This window comes from Haliotis cracherodii, unplaced genomic scaffold, assembly GCF_022045235.1.
Source record: "Haliotis cracherodii isolate W230 unplaced genomic scaffold, xgHalCrac1.p SCAF_6, whole genome shotgun sequence".
NCBI lineage: Eukaryota > Metazoa > Mollusca > Gastropoda > Lepetellida > Haliotidae > Haliotis > Haliotis cracherodii.
The window spans coordinates 44,330,031-44,353,105 of NW_027266319.1; the positions used below are offsets into that span (position 1 = coordinate 44,330,031).

A 23,075-nucleotide genomic window follows, 5' to 3' on the forward strand; every position below is an offset into this window, starting at 1 on the left:
GGGTAGCAGGCACCGGAGTGTGCTTTATCCCGGAGAAGGGGGGCGGATGATGTTTTCACCGAGGCAAATGGCCATCCCTTGGAGTGGACAGGGTCCAGGGATTGGATGTAACTGTCTCCCATTCCTTCAGGAATAGAGCCAGTCGGCCACCTACAGGGACATCAGGCTTGAGGCAGTGGACCCCGGCTGTCGCAGTTCGATAACTTGCGACTGTGGGTCCTACTGGGGCTCTTCGGGCACAAATGGGAACCTGATGGCTTCCCGGCCCCTGCCTCGCTTGCTCCTCCTGGCGCCCTTACCTGAAGGAAGCAGCTGCTTCCAAGTAGGTGTGGACTTCTGTCCCGGCACATTGGCTTAGGAAGAGTCAAGCGTAGAGGTCCCCTTACGCGGTTAATCACTTGGTACCTCCAACAAGGCCTTCGAGTCCTTGATGGAAGCATAAAATTGAGCGGCCTCTCGGACCACCTGCTGAGCCCCAGGGAAGAGGGTGGCACCCATCTTATACGGCAGAGCAAGGAGGTCTTGGCGTAAGGAAGTCGAGTATTTAGATACCGACATCCACAGCCTGCGCATACCCATAACAGCGCACATCATCTGCGAGGCACAGCTACGGATAGCGTCCCGCGCAAGATGACTATGAACCTCTGTCAGTTGCGCAGCCAACTCTGAAGAGTCAGCCGGCCCCTCCCCCACGAGCTTCCTCTGTACAGCAGACAGATAGGCGGAGTGTACGGATATGCGAAGCTGTAGGCATGCATTACAGTATTGCTCCTCGAAGCAAAAGTATGCAGTCTTCAGCCATGCACCGCACATGGGAAAGGGGGGCAACGGCCGGCCCTGCTTGGCCTTAGCCAAGGTTGGGGTCGAAGACCCCCCCAGGCTGACAGAAGTCCAGACGCACTCGTCTACCACTGGCACCTCGAAATCACCATCCTCTGCCAACGGGTACCACTTAATGAGTTCGGGCAGGTCGAACTTCCTGCGGGCACCCGAAAGCAGAGGATCGATAACCTCGTGTGCCAAGGAGGACAATATGTGGAGCTGCACCTGGGGCGCCTTGCTAGGAGCAAAGGTGTCCCCCAGAAGGCGGAACTCAGTCGGATCCGACGCGGGCATGGGCGCAGCCACCTGAGGCAGTACCTGGACAATCTTGTCCCGTACGTGCCTCAACAAGGATGCGAAGGAGAATGTCCCCAAAGCCTCCGAGTCATCTCCTCCCTCCTCCATCTCCATTTGAATTCAAATGTATCGTACACGTGGTGTGTTTTTCTATTAGAATTACAACACTATAACTTTACAATGCGAGGTATTACACCTTTGCAAGGAAAGAAATGTACCATACATACAGTTTGATCAGTCATGGTGTCTCAGTGAACGATTTCGTTTTTGAAACTTTTCTTGAAAAATCAAAACGTTTTGTCAGTCGTATGACATAAAGGAAAGTGATTTGGGTGAGAGTTGCTTCCCCTGGCGTGACGCGTCGTGGAGGATGAGGCCCTGTAAGGGTGGTCGTATATCATACAAAAACAAAGTTTTTTGTGCGGTAACATTTTTTATTAAGGAAAATGGTTACAACTATGTCATGTAGATTTTCTTGAGCAAGGAAAATGCAATAAGTGCCCCAAGGAGGATTTAATCTGAAAGAGAACTAATGTTTGTCAGTTACCTTTGATTTTGAAAAGGCTTGCATGTTTGCTGAGGTATGAACCAACTGCTGATTACTGACAAGGGAACTCTGCTCTGCCCTCTCTATGCGGGCAACCAGTTCTGACACCCGTGCCTGGGCCTCCACCAACTTATCATGGGCAGTTTGATATTTTTGCTGCAGCCGGTCCACTTCCACTTTCAGTAGGTTCCTCTCTTGTTCAATTTGCTCTTTCATCTATTATTGAAAATAACAGTATCATCTAGTGTAACTATTAGTAACACCATCTCTTTACTTGTTTTGTCTTGTTTAATTGTTGGAAATTCCAGTTAGCCAGTCTTGACCCATGTCTGCATTATAGTGCTGTCTGTCTTGCATCGAGGAACTTCACAACAATAATGTAAAGGACCTAGAATGAGATTGATTTGGATCCCATTTCTGTGTTCAAATTTTTTTGGGAAGTAGTACTTATTAATTGACTGTCTTACACAAACTGTTGACTGGCTGGCTAACACAACTGAGTGAGACAAGAGACTGAGCTACCGTCTGTAAGGACAGGTGATTATATACTTTACTATACACATTTCTGAACACTATGATCTATGAGTGTGTGAGTTGGATTTTATGCTGCTTTTAACAGTATTCCAGTTATATCACAGCGTGTCAACTTAATGTGTGAGGAAAGCCCAAAGTGATGCCGGTCTCAAGATATTTACCATTTCGATGAAACCCACGAGCACAGGTATGGTGCTGACAAACCTAGAAACATAATCAGGGCGAACTGGGATTCGAACCCACAATCATGGGCTTCTGGCTTGCCCAAAGGAGGCAGCTCTGCACAGCTAATTACAGCACCTCAGACAACTGGGCCATCTGTGCCCCCAAATGATCTATGAAGCTATGAAGACTTCTTACTTTCTTGTGTAGAACACACATACAGAAAATACAGCTGCTTAGAAAGAGGTCTATATTATTCAAGTAAACATTTATGATTGTGAAAACATTACTACTGACATTTTAATACCAGAAACAGCATGTCAACAAATCTATTTTGATGTACAACATTTTCTCCCATTTTTACATTATTAATTAATTTAAGACAGCTACACAATAAATTGCACAGAAAAATGACTACGAAGCATTCAACCAAAACTTTTGAAATAAAGATTGGTGAATATTTATAAGTCAGTTACTGTATCCTGCAGTTTTTATAAGATGACACATTGTAATATAGGCCTTATATTCTCATTTCAGCAAATGACATGATTACCAGGAAAATTATGTTTGTATTTTTGTCTAATGTTTGCATACTGAATTGACTGAAATGATTCATAATTACCATCGCGCTGTTGTTTGCAGATAAAAAAAAAAGAATTTCATTTCAGTAAAAGTTTAGATGTCAGATATAAAAGATATGGGTATTGAAATCAGTTAGGAAAAATATAACGATTTAAACAGGTTCCTAACATGAAACGCATTCTACATTCAATCACGTAATTCAGGCAAGTTCAAGAAATTCACTATTTTATTTTCGCTTTGGTCTTAACCCCTGTATGTTTGAAAATGTTAATGTGTATTTTCTATGAGTAATAAATGTGTGAAATATTGGTTCATTCGTCCCATGTTTAATGAAGCCTTGACTGTTCACCCACCCTCTTTACAGTGCCTTAAGCTAAAATTAATCCAGCAGGCAGGGTTAAGTGGTCTGGCTGGGGAACGCAGGGTTTGCTTTTCACTCACTTGATCAATAATAGAATATATCATGTGTTGTGAAAGGTGGTACCTCTCGATGATGTCTTGATCATCCAAATAGTTGAGGGAGTTCGACCTGTCACAGAATACATGTTCTGGCCTACATATGTTTGTGGCTAGCTCATTTGTGTTTAGATGAAGCCCAATCTTTATTGCTTTCTCAAATATTTACACCACCCAAGCCCATACGTAGTATTACACTAGTTTTGTAACATGACCCTTGTTCAGTATGTCCAACTTACTCCAGTTTTACACGCACATAAGACAAACGACTGCTTTAAATTGTGCAAAGCTACCCAGCTTTCACTTTATCAGAAGTCACATGTCACTTTGCCAAAATTTAAATAATAGTGATGTAATGTTCACCATAAAAGCTCCTTATTTGCCTAATTTGCCATTTGCAGAATGAATTTGGAGCAGTGCTACACTTTTTATATGTATACTTAATCACATACGCTGAAATGATATCAATATGTAACAGGAAAATGATTATGTTTTATTCACAGTGATTGGATAATTAGAGGATTCCTGGTTCTATTGAACAGAACATTTTAAATATGTACTACACCTTTATCCCATTTTACAAATCATTTTCTCTACAAAGCAAATACTCATTGCTCAATAATCTTACCTTCTGTACCAATTCTAAAGATGCCTCTGCATGAGACAACTTCTTCACGAAGTCATTCTGCTCCTGGTTGAGATGTTGCATATCATTTTCAAGGGTGGATCGCTTGTTCTCAGAGTTGTTGATGTCTTCTTGCAATCGTGTTATGGTCTCTGTCAATGAGGCATTTTCCCCTTCTAATGCTGCCCTTGACTGAGATGAAAATTGAAAAAAAATAATATTACAAATATATATATTAAGAAATGTGAAGCCCCCTTTGAAATTAAGATAAACAAATTAAAGGGCCAGAATGTCAACTGTTCTGAAGCACTGTTTGTAAATAGTAACTGTTAACCCCCGAACTTACTCTGCTTTGCTCGCTTTTTTCCCCAAGTGAGAGAAGTCTATGCTCCAGTGTCCAAACCATGTGCAGGCTTATCAAGTGACCAGACTTTTCTATTGTTTGTAAACAAATGCACTTATTCCACTTATTTTCACTTTTTAGGATATTTTCTCAAAGAAAGATAAACATTCCATTACAAATGGTCATTGAAATGTGTAGACTCCTCCAAAATTAAACAGATGGATTGTGTAGCATGTGACGATGTGACAGCTTGTGGTACCAGGCTGGCCACAATTAAGGAACTCTGGATAGGAGAGTGCATGATTGGCTTCATACAACTGAGGCATATTTGTATTGTAATCTAGGCTTTGACAAACACTGGCTTATAATCTAATCAAGCAGGCAATTAGTATTTTGTAACTCTTACATAAGAATATCACTCAAGCGTTCTCTTCAATTTGCCTCCAAATTGTTTGACTGTAGCCAGTTATTCTGCACAGTGCATGCATGGGTTTTGACTTCACTGTGTGGAACTCGGTTGTTTTGGTTTGAGAATTGGATCAGGCAGGAACTAAAGGTATATGTATGATGTCACACTCGGAAATTAGTTCATGCATGATTTAAAAACACACAGAAACGACATTGGGTCCCTTTAGGTGGTCTCTGTGAGTTGATGTTTACAGCATTTTGGAAGAATTCTGGAGCATGGTCAAAGTGCCTAGGATGTATCAGGGTAAAACTTTAAAAATGGAACACAAGTCCCACTACCCTCCATATGTCCCAAATTTCATTAACAAACAGTTTTAAACAAATAGCTTACATAATTAGGTTATCCTTGCAAAGTTTCAGCAGTAGAAATAAATTAATGTACGAAACACAGTGGGATTGTGGAAAAACTGCAGACATAAGCCCTAAAGGGCACAAGTCCTTCATCGAGAAATCAAACCTGAAATCAGCCCTATCAGAACATATTATCAACAATCCCAACCACTCTATCTCCTGGCAATATACTAAGTACCTTTTACAAAAATTCACAACTAGAGCAAGTGTAAGCTCCAAGATCCAAGTAGCCATCTACATCAGACAAACTGATAAAAAATAACTAAAAATATTAAAGTGTATATAGGTCATACATACCATATCAAAACTCAAACAAATGCAAACAAATCATTCATAAAATACACTTCAAGAGTTTAGAGTAAATGTAGTAAGAAAGCAAAATCAATACTAAATTTGAACCAAATTATGTTATTTAGTTTCAGTGACATTGTTTGGAAAAGCTGGAATAAATCTGTGAAACAGAAATTATAAAAAGTGTGGCCTTATTTGCCATATGCAGTGATACTAAAGGGCAAGTACACTCAATGTAGCCACTTTACAGATTTTAATACTTTTGGGTATGCCTTAACATGAAGGCTTGACCAAAGTCAAATTTGAAAAACAGAAAACAAACGATGAAAGATGATTGTCTATAATTGGGCTGCTCCTGTTTTCGACGTAATCCAAACACTTTCCAAGTGAATAACATAGGTCTGGTCGAACTTCAAGAGAAAATATTACATATGAGAATATCTTGAGTCCAAGACCCAGGATAATCCTTTGTCATGTTTGGACTGCTTTTACCTATTCAAATCAGGTAGTTGTTAAAAGATTCTAAAATCAGTTGTGCTGTATGTATCCTAAATGCTGAATGGTCAGTTGAAGCAATATGATGATGCTACATATTTTGTAACAATATGATATATAGAGGATATTTCATGTGTCGAGTGAAATATCATGTATCTCTCATCGAGTGATGGGGGAAAAGGAGATATTTTCATGAGTGGTGTAGCCACCAGTGAAAATATCTCCTTTTCCCCCTGTCACGATAATACTTTTTGTGTAGTTGTCTATTGGAAAATTAATTATTTCATTACAAACGTAAAACCTTGAAACGTAAATTCTCCCTACCTAACCTACAGGGACAGGTCACCACCCTTGTATTTGCGCCTAAAAAAGTAGTATCATGTTTGCAAAATCAACAAAAAATATAAACAAAAGAAAGAAAAGATATTTTGGGTCGCAAAAATACTGTATCATACATATAGATATGATTATATACTAAATCAACTTTAACAAAAAATATTCTTGAAAACTTCGAGGCCACTGTTGGAAACGAAAGAATACAACGCTAGTCAAGTAACGTTTTGATTTGGTTTGTTGTTTAACACCGCACTCATCAATATTCTAGCTATATGACGGCGGTCTGTAAGACCAGACAATCCAGTGATTTACAACACGAGCATCAGTCCATGCAATTGGTGATCGATGACATGCATCAACCAAGTCAGCGAGCCAGACCACCCGATACCGTTAGTTGCCTCTTACGATAAGCACAGTCACCTTTTAAGCCAAGCATGGGTTGCTGAAGAACTATTCTACCCACGATCTTCATGGGTCTAGTCAAGTAACGAAAAATGCACTTTGCAAATGAACTGTCGGGATTGAAGAATTAAAGGAGAAATTTACAGTTTATAAGGGAACATTTTCGAGAGAATACCAAACGCCTTGAAGCGATATTAACTACATAAATGACCATCTGTCATTATTTTGCCTTGTCAATGAGTAACATATGTAAAAAGGAAGTTAACAAACAGTTTGTGAACGGGCCAGACACGTATGATAAAGGGAGACAATTTGAGGGGAGGTCACTCTTGTATGATAATAGTTCCGTTAAAGTGTAATGTTCACAGTAGTGAAATATCGACTGTTATGTTCACTGCAGTGAAATATCAATTGTTATGTTCACTGCAATGAAAATATCTTTTCTCAACTTCAGAAAACTCAGTCTTTCACAATTAGGTATATAATAAAACATCATCCATTGTTCATGACATCAAATAGGCTGTGTTATGTTTTGAATAATTATTTTCTTAGCTAAGTACAATTCTCCGAAAAAGAATCTTCGTCTTTGATGTGTTTCCTTAAAATTTAAGGATTAGGAATTTAACCTAGTATATATATGACAGGTCGTGTCTTTTAGAAATTGGTTGTCATGAAGAACTGTCTGAAATTGTTTAAATGTTCAACAGTACATATGTTCAGTAACACATTTTGAAAGAGAAAGTAACATTTGGCACTGCTTCTATCACACATATCTTGTCACTGCATCTATGTGAAAACCATCCATGCAAGTAGTTTTCAACTATCAGGTTTCACAATATTTTGCAGGCCAATAATGAAAAACAATGTGTTTTTTTTCAGAAGATTAACAGACGGAAGGATGGACCTACGGACAACATTCCTTGGCACAACCATATACCCCGCCCTTTTAGGTTTGGGGTATAAAAATATTTCAAAATAATTCAAAACATGAAACTTTTTTTTTTAAATTCAGAAACGACACCTATTAAAATCAAACTTTCCACGGCACCTCTCCTATAAGCATAGAAATTGTTCCTTAAATTTGATAAGAATCCACGTAGTTGTTCACAAATGTTGAAGTTTAAAAGATGTAAAAATTCATATTTTCGCAGAAAATCCAAATACCAAAATCAAACACCTCTTCTATTAGTATGGAAACTTCGCTAAATTTGAAAAAAATCCATTCAGCAGTTTTCAAGTTACAGTTCTCAAGTAGTAAAGGTAATGATGGTTCTGGACCACTTCCACTGGAGCCAGATTTATGTACCTATACCACCACTACAGAGGGAATATTTTATGTCAAAATCATGATGCGATTCAACTATCGTCATAAGTCGTATTAAAAGAAACATCAATATTAATTAATAATGAATAAAATTTACTATAGCCCACGAGGATATTGGAAAGGTATAGGAGCAATACAAAAATTAGCCACTGCGGCTAAGGTATCTAAAGATGTGGCCAAGGATTTGTTAAAGCTCTGCATGCTAACGTCGAACCCATTCGACAGAGGTGTCACTTCCCGTGCATCTAATGTCTAACCCATTCGACAGGCGAATAGCATAACGACACCCCAAAATAAAACTCGCCATATCTATTTACCAAGAAGGCTTTGCGTAACATTTAAATTACGTATGACATGCATAAATGCTCAGCTTGCTCAATATCAAAACTTTCAGTCATTTATTTACCTCAAAAAGAAAATATCGCGAGTTAAAAAAGTTTCGGCCAAACTTCTCGGAACACAACTACCAGAAACGGCCATTGTTCACTTTTGGCACTTCACGTTGAGCGGCATGCAGTCCGATATTTTCTTTATGATTTCATCATTTTTCCTATTCGATCATAATTTTTTGTTTGCTGACGAAAGGAAAACACTCATGTTCCTTAATTTCTAAAAATTAGCAACTCTCGGTGTAGCTAATTGTAAACAAAAACAATCTGAATCGTAACATCATCGATTGGATGGAACTTGTACGATCATGGCAACGGCAGTAAACAAACAACTCCACATGCATAGTTATCCCTTTAGACTATTACAATCATTTTGTTACATCTAACTTAATTTTCTAGAATTATTGACACGTAAGTATAAATCTTTGTAAAAACAAATCATTTTTAAAGAGTTTGCAAATGATTTCGTTTGATAAACTTTCGGACACATTGACAAGCTGACAAACGTCAGTGATACGTTTGGGTGTGGCCTAACTCGCGATTTGTTGAGTTGAACAAAGTCAACAAACACTGCGAAAAATGACAAATATTGGATGATACGTAAAATCTGAACTGATATACATTCTAGGTAAACCATTCAATAGCAAAATAATGCAGTTTACGAGAAATAACCAATATACTTGCAATTTTAGCTATCATTTCTGAAACCGGAAGCACGTACCGCATGTGACACATGACGGGGAAAAAAATGCAAAAGTTGGTAAGCTATCATAAAGAAATTCCGAAATAGATTCAAATTCAAAAGAAAATACATTATTTACTATTTTTCATCAACTATTTACTATTTATTGATCTGGAGAGCAGTCTTCACTCTTATTTGTTTCATATTTCTTCATGATTGTCGCCATCAAATGTGTAAGTCTAAATCCGAAACCGTAATGGATTTCACGATCGATGATTTTAACTTTAAAATGTTTTCTGAAAACGACCGCAATGGACAGCGATATTACGTATTGATATGCCATAATAATAACAACATAATATTGTTATTGGTATAACATTACAAAAAGAAACAATTAAAAATATTAAAGATGTTGTTGAAAACCTTCTGAGAACCTCCCGTCTTGTGAACCGATTAAAATTTTGGTACACAACGAGGTAGTGGAATATATATAGATTCTAGGCTCCTATATATGTGATTTGGTACCCAAAACAAATTAAATTGTACCCAAAATACTTTGTGAATTTGTACCTAAGAAAATAAGACAATAGATCTATAATTATATTTATGTTTTCATGTAGATGAACAGAACACATAATAAAATATTTCATCAAGTTCATAATATGATTATGACTGTGATCCTTGAAATTGATTATTTAGTTTTGAGAGAAAATTGACGTCTTGTCACTGAAGAAGAGGCCAGTTAAGTTGGTTAAAACTAACTGTTAAGTTTAAGATACCTAAATTAATTCATATCTTTGAAATAATTCTAGGTAGATCTACAAAATCACATACCCATTTGGGTACCAATCACTAGAAATTTTGGGTACAAAAGTCACCACTGTACATTTCAACTGGTTTTTGTAAATCAATGGGATAAAAAAAAATCGTCTGAATGATTCCTTTCCTCATTTTAAGACAAGAATTTGTTTTACATAAAACAGGCAGATCTACATGGATCATGTTTTGTCCTAAAAATATATAAAAATGTGAAAAATATGGACACCTCAGAAATGAGGGCTTATAAAGTTATAATTCTACCTAACTTGCCACATGGTTTGATTTGGTCTATCTAAGAAAAGTCCTTTTTTTTTTTAAATTTATGACACTGACATTTCTGGCTTTTAGACAAAGAGTATTCAAGGAAAGACAGATATGTTTTTGAATGAAAACATACTTTCCTTTATAATTCTTTTTTCATGATGACAGTGGAACTTTTATACACACCAGCTGAGGAAGTTGTGATACTGTGATTGCATACAAAGGAAAAACAGGTTGGAAGCAGTACCTGTATGTATAAAATAGACCACATAAGGTGAACAAAAGAAATGGATTGGCTGACTGGAAAAAATACATCTGGCAAGGGTAAACATGTACACAGGCATGCTTCTTTTCATTCCATCCAGAAGACTGAGATAGCATTTTCTAAGAAACATATGGCTAGCTTACCAGCTTTTGTGCCACCATGGTTCTTGTGATTAAACAAACAAAAATGTCATGTACTGTTACAGGTACTGTTACTGTAATTAATGTATCATATTCCTATTAAATTATATTTCAGAATTGTTTTATTTGGAAACAAAACACATAATGCACAAGATTAATGTCCATATGAGTTTAGTACATGTATGTGTATATATGTTAAGGATCTGATTTATTCATTATTCATATAGAATACTAAAATTAAAATGATGACATCAGAGAGTTACTTATTCACATAGTTGATTTTCAGAGTGCAAGATAATAATTGTTGAATAAATATGTTTAAACTAAAGATAATAATTAAAGTTTGATCAGTTACACTGTGCTGATGCAAAGACTAATATTTACTGTCCCCACACACCATCATTGTGGGAAAAATAACTATTAAATATAACTTAAAATTTTAAAACCTGTAAACAGCTGTAAATAATTAAACAATTACAAATCTATCATCAATGCGCAATCATGGTGGTCTTCATATTTTTGGAATAAATTTAGAAATCCTTCGTGAAACTGTTCTAAAATCATGCTAGAATCTATGAATGTATTCCCGAAAGGAAAACTATCCTAAATGTAATGTGGAACTAACACAGAAAATATGTACATAGAATTTTATTGCTTATATATACCCTATCATATTCAGCAACGCGGGGATGTAATTTTGAAACAGGTTTTGTCAAGCCCATTTTCGCGCACCTGTTGTAGAGGGTGATCTTGCTGATCGACGATATCTATAGACGTATTACGTGGGATACACTTGTTGTAGTGAAACTTATCAGCGTGTACATCGCAGAAATATGAATCATGTCCCATTTATATTCACCGTAACATTGAATGGTGATTCTTAAATATCAACAGAAGTTCAAATAAAAGATACCGAGAAACTTGCATGTGGCACGTTGATTTGTCGTCTACCGTTTCCTGGTCTCGGAGGCATGCAAGGTCAAACGGATTAACTAATATGCGAATTATATCGTCAAAGTCACATTTTTATTTCATGTTAGTGGCGATTACTGATACTGTGTATGGACTTATATTTTTGCTGTATGTGATAGGCGAACTATTTTAAAATTTACTGTAATTGTTGTGTTACGAAAGCTTATCAGCAGACTACCCCTGTCTGTGACATCACATCCGGTGACCTTTGCACTTATTGAAATAGTGCTGTCAGAATTCACGATCTTTATTTTCGTTTCTCTCTCGTCATATTAATCGGAATATGATGAATAAAACATTCTTCGATGGAGAAGATCCTCAACTTTCGCCAAGTTATATCATAAAGGCAATGTAAACTTTGTTGATATTAAAATAGCAATAAGTTATGCGGAGGTCGGGCGAAGTGCGCCATGTTTGAATTTAGGACAACTGCTAGCATCATGACACGGGTTGTTTATTTTTGTACATCGTAAATACTCAACCAAAACGCTTGAAATTAGGATTAGTGAATATTTATAAGTCATTAATTGTTTCCTGCAAATTTTATAACATGACACGTCAGATTAACCCGAATATTCGTATTTCTGCTACCGACATGATGACCTCGTAAGCTAAGTTATTTTTCTGTTTAACGTTTAGATAATAAATTTACTGAAATGATTCATAATTTACCATCGCGGTGTTACATGCCGATAAAAAAAAACAAATTTTTACTCAATTAAAATTAACATATCGGAGATATGATTATTGAAATCAATTTGCACAAATGTTATGATATTAAAAGGTTCCTAGCATGAAATGCAAACCACCTTCAATAACGCAATTCAGGTAAGTTCACGAAAATTTACAAATTTTGTGTTCGCTTTGGTTTGTGTAGTTTTCTATAAGGAATAAATGTGCAAAATATTTCTTCAACTGGCCCTTGTTTAATGAGGCACCGACTGTTTGAAATCAACCACTCTCTTTAGAGCGCCTTATGCTAAAATTAATCCAGCAGGCAGGGGTAAGAAGTGTGAAAATAATTCAGCAGGCTAAAGGTTAAAGAAACAAGCGATGTGGCAAATATACTTACCGGCACCGCGTTATATACCGAAGAAGAAGTTTGATATTTTACAACGAATGAAGTTCATCAGGCTGACCTGTTGTTTCTTCCCCATGATAAGGTTTAAGACGCAAAACGTATAAATACGCTTGAACCGTAGTGGATGTGGCTAGTAGATACAAAGAGGCTGAGCCATTAACCTCGAAAGATTCAACAGAAGTAGCTAATGCACTAAGTTGCATATATAAACGCGGACCACTAAAATGGCTTAAGCTATTTCAAGTAGATCCTGGTCGCGAGTTTATGGGATCAATAACTAAACTGTTAACAAAGCACAATGTCGAAATCAGGCGTGGTGAAAAAGAGGCCCACAGTAGTCAAGCTATCGTTGAAAGATTTAACCGGACATTAGCGGAACGTTTGTTTGGCTATCAGTATGGGATCGAAATGAAATCGGAACGATTAGGATCAACCGAATGGGTGACACGATTATCAGCTGTTGTATCAGCGCTGAATAATGAAGTAACGAGATTAATCGGGAAGAAACCATACGGTCTACGTCGCTCAACCGATCCAATTTGGACCCTTCAGATATATAACATTAGTTGGTTGGTTATGAAAGAAGGAGAGCCTATTCTTTATTACCCTAAAGATGGACCGGGCAGGGCATTTGTACGAGAAGAGTTGTTCATAGTTCCCAACGATACATTTTTTTACCACCATAACCATAAGCATAGGTAGTTACACCATCCTTATCAATCCACCTCTTTGTATCTAAGGGGGATAATGATGTCTCGTTCATTCTTAATCCATATATCCTATGATTGTAACTTCTTAAAGAGTTCATCTCGTGTTTGAATGTTCTACCGTTGAATAATGCTTCTTTATACAGTTCGTGTTTGATATGCTTTTTTACCACATACTTCTTAACACCCTTAGCTTTTCTTATCTCTCCATTATCAGACTTCTTTATCGAATACATCATAGGTCTTAATCCGACATACTCCGCTATAGGGGTCCCAGCACATTCATCCTTCATCTTACCTAATACCTTTTTATTTAGTACGCTGTGCAGTGGATTATCTTTTGGGTAATCGCTCGTGTCGTACATGTCTATTTTTCTGCCATATCTTTATACACATCCTCGGTTTGTATTTCCATCAACAAAGAATCTGTGTCGGTATATAACACCTCGCATCTATCGCCATATTGCTTCTTAAGTTCGTTGTAATAAAAGTCATACATTAAGTGTTTTGACAAGTCAAGAATACTCATACTAACGTACACCGGTCTGTTGAATTTTATATTACTCTTCTGCATATGCAACGCGGCTAAGTCGTTATCAAATAACTTGCTTCTGTTAAAAGCTGGACTGGCTATAAGTTTCCTGAGTCTTTCTTCCTCATTAGATCTGACTAATTCAACATCAACATGCTTCCTCAGATTCTCCATAGTTTTACCAAATACTGAGTTATTCATGAGTTTATATAGCTTCTTTTCAAAGTCGCTGGTAGCTATCTTTCTTAAATCTGTTTTCAGCCTTATATAGGGCTCCATCCAAGGGCTTTGATCAAATTTTAGAACTCTGTGTATTTTCTTTAGTTTCATACCTCACGATAGTTATAACTGGAGATTTCTGTAGTGAACTATATATTTTGTCTTATCCATCAAATTTGGTACGAGTTTTTCTACGTTAGCTAACCTTGTATTACCCATCAAGGAGTGTTGATATTCCGACATCCAATCTTTATTCACCATTAATCTTTCAGGAGCTAGTGGATAACTGTTATGATCTTTATGAAACGAATTTGGATATTCCAAATCAACTTCTAGAATGTACCCTTTATCGGAATCTGAGGGGATATCATTTACTTCGATATCATCGACCCATTCAAAAACATGTGTGGGTAAAGGTTGACTCATAGCCCATTCATACAAATTGTTGGCGTCGAGATATAATATGTGCCTGTCGGGTTTACTCGGATCATATCTGTAGTGTATTCTCCTTATAGTTGTTTACATCTTGTGTGATACAGTTTCCCGCAATATCCAAGTACACATGATCTCGTTACGTCATATGATGATGACATGAGGGATGCGATGTCTGAGTAAACTATGATGGCTTCCTTCCATGTTCTGTTGTGTTTGGCGTGCATACTCCCGAGCATAAATGTGTGAATACATGACAATATCCTTCCACTAATTAGGGCTCCAAGCCGAAATGTATCTGCTGATTTAGGTGCTTGACATTATTTGTTCTTTGACTTTGGTCGTTGGTTACTTGGTTTGGCAGCCATATTGGATTCAAGGTTTTCACAGGTGTTTTGGGGTACCTGTCTTCAAATCCCTACTCCTCTGAATCCCCTGCTTGAAAATGCATTCAAACTTTCTGAGAATTGTCTCCATACACAACACAACAAACTGTCTTCACCGATTTTGGATATCTTTTTTGGTTGCGGGCATATTGGATTCAAGGTTTTTACAGTTTTTTTTGGGTACCTGCCTTCAAATCCCTACTCCCCTGAATCCCCTGCATGAAATGTATTCAAACTTTCTGAGAATTGTCTCCATATACAACTGACAAATTGTCTTCACCGATTCTGGATATCTTTTTTAGTTGCAAAATTGGATTCAAGGTTTTCAAGGCAAAAAACTGACAGTTTGAGTATAAATACTGAATGAAGCGCTCATACAATATACGATTTACCCCCGTTCACTGGCTTTGACTCCACAGCAATAGCCAGTCTTGTCGCAAATGTCTTCCGCATTATGTATACTATTTTAAGAGGCGACTATGATTGTCTTAAGAGGCGATTATCGGTATCGGGTGGTCAGGCTCCCTGACTTGGTACTTCATTTCCCAATTGCCAAATGCTATCGTACCGTACTTTTGACGGCATTGTTAAAAGCAAACCATTTGAGGATTCAAACATGGTCTAGGTGGGAAATGGGTTTAGAACACTCTGGTTCACTCTGGCACACTTCAGTTTCGTAGCGGTAATGTTCTGCAAACGGTGACTATCTTTTGACGGAGTTGGTACAAGCAAACCATTTGAGGATTCGAACATGGACAGCGTCTGAAATAGGTTTAGAACATCCTGGGACGTTCTGGGACACGTCAGTTTCGTAGCAGCGATATCTCGAAAGCGTTTCCTTACCTATGACGGCGCCGGTACAACCAAACCATATGCGGATTCGAACATGGTCGAAGTCAAACATGGGTTAAGAACATACTGGGACACATGTGGTGATGTCTCACAAGCAGTTCATAACATTTGACGGCGTTGGTACAACCAAACCATATGCGGATTCGAACATGGGCGAAGTCAAACATGGGTTAAGAACATACTGGGACACATGAGGTGATGTCTCACAAGCAGTTCATAACATTTGACGGCGTTGGTACAACCAAACCATATGCGGATTCGAACATGGGCGAAGTCAAACATGGGTTAAGAACATACTGGGACACATGAGGTGATGTCTCACAAGCAGTTCATAACATTTGACGGCGTTGATACAACCAAACCATATGCGGATTCGAACATGGTCGAAGTCAAACATGGTTTAAGAACAGACTGGGACACATGTGGTGATGTCTCACAAGCAGTTCATAACATTTGACGGCGTTGGTACAACCAAACCATATGCGGATTCGAACATGGGCGAAGTCAAACATGGGTTAAGAACATACTGGGACACATGAGGTGATGTCTCACAAGCAGTTCCTTGCATTTGATGGCGTTGATACAAGCAAACCATGTCCGGGTTCAAACATGGACGGCGTGTGAAATGGGTTTAGAACATCCCGGGATGTTCTTGGACACGTCAATGTCGTAGGGGCGATGTCTTGCAAGCGTTTCCTTACTTTTGACAGCGTTGGTACAACCAAACCCATTCGGGGATTTGAACATGGACGAGGTCGGAAACAGGTTTAGCACTTTAACTCAGCAATGCCCGGGGCCCGGACGAACGCAGAACGCTAATCCTTTTGACTGGAGATCAATTTACAAAGAAGTTACAGCCTGTTAAAGAGTCACCAAGCCGAAAAGCAAAAGAGTCCCATTGTTATCATTTGATTTGATATTATTATTATTCCGCCGATTTTAGGACCAGAGCTAGCATAATAACCACTGGCTCGGTCTTGTTTAACTTTTGTACGTGTATCCAGATACTTCAGTACCAGATACCACACAAATTCCAAGGCTGAGACCCAAAGACCAAGGGCAGATAACTGAAAAACAATAAATTTTTAAAGCCGTATTTGCCCTATTGCTTTGCAACCGCTTGTCCGATTACTTTCAAACTTTGGATGTGTCTGCTGCATTGGGTGCTTGACATATTTTGTTCTTTGACTTTGGTCATTGGTCAAGTGGTTTGGCAGCCATATTGGATTCAAGATTTTCACAGGTTTTTTGGGGTGTATGTCTTCTAACGCATACTCCTCTGAATCCACTGAATGAAATGCATTCAAACTTTCTGCAAATTGTCTACATACATAACACATCAAATTCTGTTAGCTGATTTTGAATATCTTTTATAGCGACGGACCTATTGGATTTTGATTTTGATCATTTTTTTTCACCGAACTTTTACTTTAATTATCATATCTTATAAGGTTCTCCACAGAAACTATTGAAAGTTTATATGAAGTTAGTGTGCCATATGCATCTTGTTGTTTGTTCTTGGTAGCATGCTGAAAGTAACACTGCTTGGTGGTAATATTTGATTAATATTTGGGACACCCCTGGAACACGCCAATTTAGTAGTGACGATTTCCGGTGACTATTGTTTTTACAGAGTTGATACAAGCAAACCCTTTGAGGATTCGAACATGCTCAAGGTCGGAAATAGGATAAGATCAGACTAGGACACGGCGATACCCTGCAAGTGTTGTCTACATTTGACAGATTTGGTACAAGGAAACCCTTTGAGGATTCGAACATGGACGTTTTTGCGCAGTGCCATTTTGGAGTTTGGAGCCCGCCATTGCTGCTTGCAGCTTTAATTAATTATTAGCATTACAATATCTTTTCGCTACCATTGATATACCACCGTCAGAGCGTGTTCATAATCGACATTGGTTATTTTAGATTCTGTTAAGTAATGGAGAAACAGAGGCTTTTCTCTGCCTACCCGGTTATACAATCATACCATTCCTTCGGTGGAATGGTTTGTCCAACTTATAAACTGCTATCCATTAATCTATGTCATTTTTGGAGCTTATATTTACGCGGTATATGGGTCGCAAATAAGCGCGGTGTAACGAGACACGCTTTATAACAGTTGTTATCGCGGGCCGCTGCGCGGACTGCACATGCAGAAGAGGGCTGTACGTGCAGAAAGAACCGCGTGCGGCGTACCACATGGCATTGTGTCGTTGACTGTTCACAAGAGAGGATGTCTGACGATGACGATATTTTCCTTACTCAAAGTAAGTTAATTGATGAAAATTCTGCAGAAAAGGATGAGGATGACTTTTGTTTCCATTTTGGTGACCCTTTGTCAGTTGTTCCCCAGGTTTTACAATTGCTCCCCAGGTTTTACAATTGCAATTGTAAAACCTGGGGAGCAATTGTAAAACCTGAGGAGCAACTGTAAAACCTGCTGAGTGGTCTTACTACAATAGAAAGGTCGTCTGGGAGATGGTTACAACACCATCATAGGTTTATAAGTTACTATAGAATGATTCAAGGGGTGGTAATTTAGTTTCGTCGAATCTAGACCAATCATCCATATATTCGTAACGATATACACCTTTTCTCAGCAACAAATGACGAGTTAACTGATCAGTATATTGATTTGTTATTGCAAAGTCATCAGGATTGTTCGCATTAGCTAAATTGTCAAGGGAAGATAACAGAAACTGTACGGAGTCTATGAATCTTTGCTTTATTCTGCCTTTTCCATCATTGTCCGTATAATGTATAGTTTTAGTCAACGAGAATGATATGTATCTTTCCATAATATTAGGAATGCACGTTAAACCGCCATCATTCTTTGAGATAGCTTGCATGATGAGATGTAAATCATATCCTCTAAGGTTATGAAACACAACGGGGATGGGTATTGTTTGAGAATTCATTTTTAGTTTCAAGTTACACTCGTTATGCGCGGCTCCCCGATAATTACCAGTGACGTGGCAATCTCTTACGGAATCCCCATTCAGGAGTTTATTACAAACATGACAACTTGTTGACTTCTTATAGGCCCTCCAATCATCCCTCGTCATACACATGGGTTTCTTAGGCGATAGATTTTCCCTGATCATTCTCTCTTCATTTTGTAGATATTCTAGGAACTTTCCCGCTGCATCGGGACCTCTGTAAATCACGGGCGGGTTTGTTTTCCCATCATACCTTACAACTATATAACCTTACCCACAAGGAATATGTTCTTGAGTTTTGTACTTAAAACTGTCTTGAGTTTCTTGATTATTGTGATCCGTATTTTCAATAGATTTGATAAGTGCTTCGAAGTCAGCGTAAATTATGTACAGTACTGGCATTTGATTACCATTATGTTCACATTTAAATATATTTTTCCCCTCTTTAGGCATATCGATCCTGATAGCATTCTGTCCAACACCTCTGCAGTCTTCTTTATGTGCTTCTAATAGATCTTGTTTGCTGTACCCATGTAGGCATCTTTCGCAGAAATATTTCTTTCTAGCATGTTTTGTTTGATCACTTAATAGCCTGTTTAAACTCTTTATCCACGTATAATGATATTTACCATCTTTTTCGATCAGAAATTAATTGATTCTGGGAATATGTTCCAGAGTGGAGCTTATCCTGTGTACAACAATTCCTTTATGAGAATGTCCTAAAACATTTATAGCTAAATTATTTTGCTTTTCCGCCTTATCAATTTGTGAGATTGGTGAAGGTTCGTCTATACCATCAAGGTTTAGTCCATCGTTTAGGGGATAGCTAGAAGACCTATCCGGATGTTTGTCTATGGGGAACAATGCAGATCTTATCATCATTCTGAAACAGTCATCACCTTTATTTTTTACATTAATTATGGCTTTTTTCTTTTTATAATAATGGGCTTAATCTATATAAGATCCACCTTTGAAAGTTTATATTTAGATATAGCAAATTATATGCCTATCGATTTTATCCACACCCCAACCCGAACCTCTTTTAGTCCAGCGCTTTAAAGATTCTTGTATCCTCTGAATTGATGTATCTAATGATGTGCTTATAGTATCGGATTCAGTTATAATTTCTTGAAAATATCTTGGAAATATGGTTCGGTATATTCAGTGCTATCGTCTGTGTTACTTTTACTCAATAACATTTTAATCGTCAGCTGGTATTTTATACTATGTAAATCATCTAATTCCTCATTAATTTTGCCTGATACAATGGGCTTAACATCATCAACATCCATGTTGGAATTAATATTCATCTTCCAACCTCTTAGATATTTGCCAACGCCGGCTGTAGGTACAAATTTTAACTCATCAACAGTGGGTTTATTTTTATCAACATCAACTGATATATTATTATCTAGTACAGCGATCTATTCAGCTTTTCTCATTCGAGAATAACCTCTCAGCCCACTGTTTTTCTCTTGAGCTTTGAGTTCTCTAACAGTCTGGGGTTTGTTGTATTCCAAACTGAGTAAATCGATCAATTCAGCTTTTCTCATTCAAAATATCCATGTAGACCACGTTGTTTTGCCAAAGCCTTCAACTCTGACAACCAACCTATACTCTCCCAAACCTATTCCTCTCATTAATGTAATCTCTCTTCCTAGCGTAAATAATCTGCTTCCTGACCTTATCAGCACCGTGACTCTTACATGAACAGTAACCTTTGACCCCAATCCCACATACAGAACAAACGTAATTTTTAAAACCCTGTCTGATGTAGTAAGAGTGGGTTCCACAGTAAACACGGACAGATGGCTTCTGACAATGAAACGGCTTCCCCATGAGTGTATATTTGCACAGATTCATGGTTATACATCTATCATATCATTTGTCTAAAAGGTAAATCATATGTCCACTGGTGAGTCATAGTTGTCATTGCTTTTTATAGATTAGCAGTCAGGGTGACATAGTGTGCTTACAGGTCATAGTGGTTGATAAAACTCACCCTGACTAGTATGTTTACAGGTCATGGTTTATGCGTAGTTATGAGTATAACTGAAAATTACAATGACTGATAATCCAACATTATAAATGCTATCTCTCTGTTTTTTTGTTCCTCTGATGGTGTATAAAACTGACTTATTGTTGGTCTCTGTATTGGGTCAAGTTTCTTTCCATAAACAAGGAAGTATTCGTGCATGGCAGATTCAACATCCTTAAACGTTTGAATTGAATGTCCTTGCTTACGCAGTTCATCATTAATAAAATCTAATCTTAATATCCTATTTCTGGTCCATTGTGACTGGGCTGCTTCGAGTTGTTCTAATGCTTTATTATGTCGTTTACGCTCCTCTTCAACTTCTTTAGCGTTTGATTCCCTCATAGTAGAAAATAAATAATTACTCCCTGAAAAAGCTGGAGCATTAACAATAGCTCCACCGACCATCATCGCAATTGTTGCCATCTTCAATAATATAAAATATTCAAATGTTTAATTACTTCATTATGTCTTCTGGGATAAGCCCTTGTTTGATGAGCATATCCTTTGTTGCCATTGCTAATCCAATATAAAGTGAGTGAGTGAGTGTGGTTTTACGCCGCTTTTAGCAATATTCCAGCAATATCACGGCGGGGAACACCAGAAATGGGCTTCACACATTGTACCCATGTCGGGAATCGAACCCGGGTCTTCGACGTGACGAGCGAACGCTTTAACCACTAGGCTACCCGACCGCCCCTCCAATATAAAGAATCATAACCATAAAAATCTAGTTTGGTTGGTGTGGCTTTAGTAATCATTTTAGCTATACGGGCATAGCCAATGGCCAAGCCGCTGACCACTGCTGAAATGTACGTTGCGTTTACCAACATTTTACCATCTGTAACTGGAGTAGTCATGCTTTTATAACATTATATGGGGACTAACCTCTAATTGAACTTGTTGTTGTGTAATCGGGGGTGACGTTTTCTCTTCTCCGGTCTTATAAAACAACCATACCGTCGCTATAACAACAACTCCTAGTGCATAGGGAGCCCAAGTTTTAATCGGACGACTATGTTCAATATGCATGAGTTTTCTAGCCTTCCTCGCTAACGCACCCTTTTAACAGCGGCGATTTTTCTGGGGTTCTTTGTCACTCTGGTTTGTGATTTCTCAATCGCTGGTATTTCCTCATTCACTTGTTGTGATTGTGTTTCCACAATCTGTTGTGATTGTGCAATCAGGGTTATTTCCTCATTCATTTCTTGTTGCGTCTCCACAATATGTGGTGTCACTTGAGTCTCCATTATTATTAAGTGGGCACGTATGTTTAAATTAACAATACCTAGCCGTTATTAAAGCAGTGGTCACCAGAGCTAAGAACATTCCGTATCTTTGGATAAAACTCACAGCTTACTGTGCTTATAGTGTGTTCGATGAATGGGTCTTTCTCGAGAGATTCGCATAAATACGGGCGATGTTCTGCCGGGATAGGGAGAAACGTACTAGCTACAACTGTGTATAGTTGTAACATAGCTGAACCTATTGTTTTAGTCATGGTAGCTCCCAGTCTAGACTCGTAACATGCGTACAGTTTTTTAATTTCTTCATCGGTCATGTTATCAATTTTTTCGATGGTATAATTTTCCCCAAAATATTGGGAACATTTTCCACCAGCTACCAAAGCCGCGAGTCTTTCTCTATGTTTATCTCAAGATTTATCTGTATGTTCTTCTGCATGTTGATCTGGTTTTTTTAGCATTTGTTCCATGAGTTCGTCGCATTCCATAATGTAATACCTAAGGAGATATTAAGTCTAACATAATAAAATATGGCATATCCAATACAGCCCGTAATAATAAACTGTTGCGAAAGAATGAGGATTTCAAGCCACATTATTACATAATAACCGCTAATGTTCAATTTATCGTATTTTTGCTATATTTTTGCTTAGCAGTTGCTATATTTTTGCTATTTTTGTTATATTTTTTGCTTAGCAGTTGCTATATTTGCTATATTTTTGCTTAGCAGTTGCTATATTTGCTATATTTTTGCTATAGTTTTGCTAAGCGGTTGCTATATTTGCCATAATTTTGCTTAGTTGCTATTTTTGCTAAGCAATTGCATAAGCAGCTGGTTAATCGGTTTTTAATATGAGTTTACAATGCTTCGTTGAAGCTAACAGTTTTCTGACTTTATCTCGTTTGGGCTTTGTATAAATAACATCATTTTCGCATAGACATTTCTCAAAAGAATCTCGGTCTTTGCAATGAAACAGGGCTACCCATTTGGTCTGCTCTCTGAGACCTTTCAGGATAGAGTTGTATTTTTGAATGGTACCCAAACGCTATGCTGAGTATGTCTTCCGGAGAATGCTAAATATGAA

The 23,075-nt window shown here is 37.8% G+C and overlaps 1 protein-coding gene across 4 annotated transcripts in view; it reads right to left on the reverse strand.

Moving 5' to 3' along the window:
• LOC139445782 (ankyrin repeat domain-containing protein 26-like) overlaps positions 1-23,075 on the reverse strand; it is a 758,925-nt gene that overhangs the window by 159,615 nt on the left and 576,235 nt on the right. For all 4 annotated transcript variants that reach the window (XM_071226998.1, XM_071227000.1, XM_071226999.1 and 1 more), the window contains 2 exons: positions 4,029-4,217; positions 1,667-1,882 (listed from right to left, as the gene is read on the reverse strand). In XM_071226998.1, the coding sequence (XP_071083099.1) occupies positions 1,667-1,882; positions 4,029-4,217 (405 nt within the window). The remainder of the gene's footprint in view (positions 1-1,666; positions 1,883-4,028; positions 4,218-23,075) is intronic.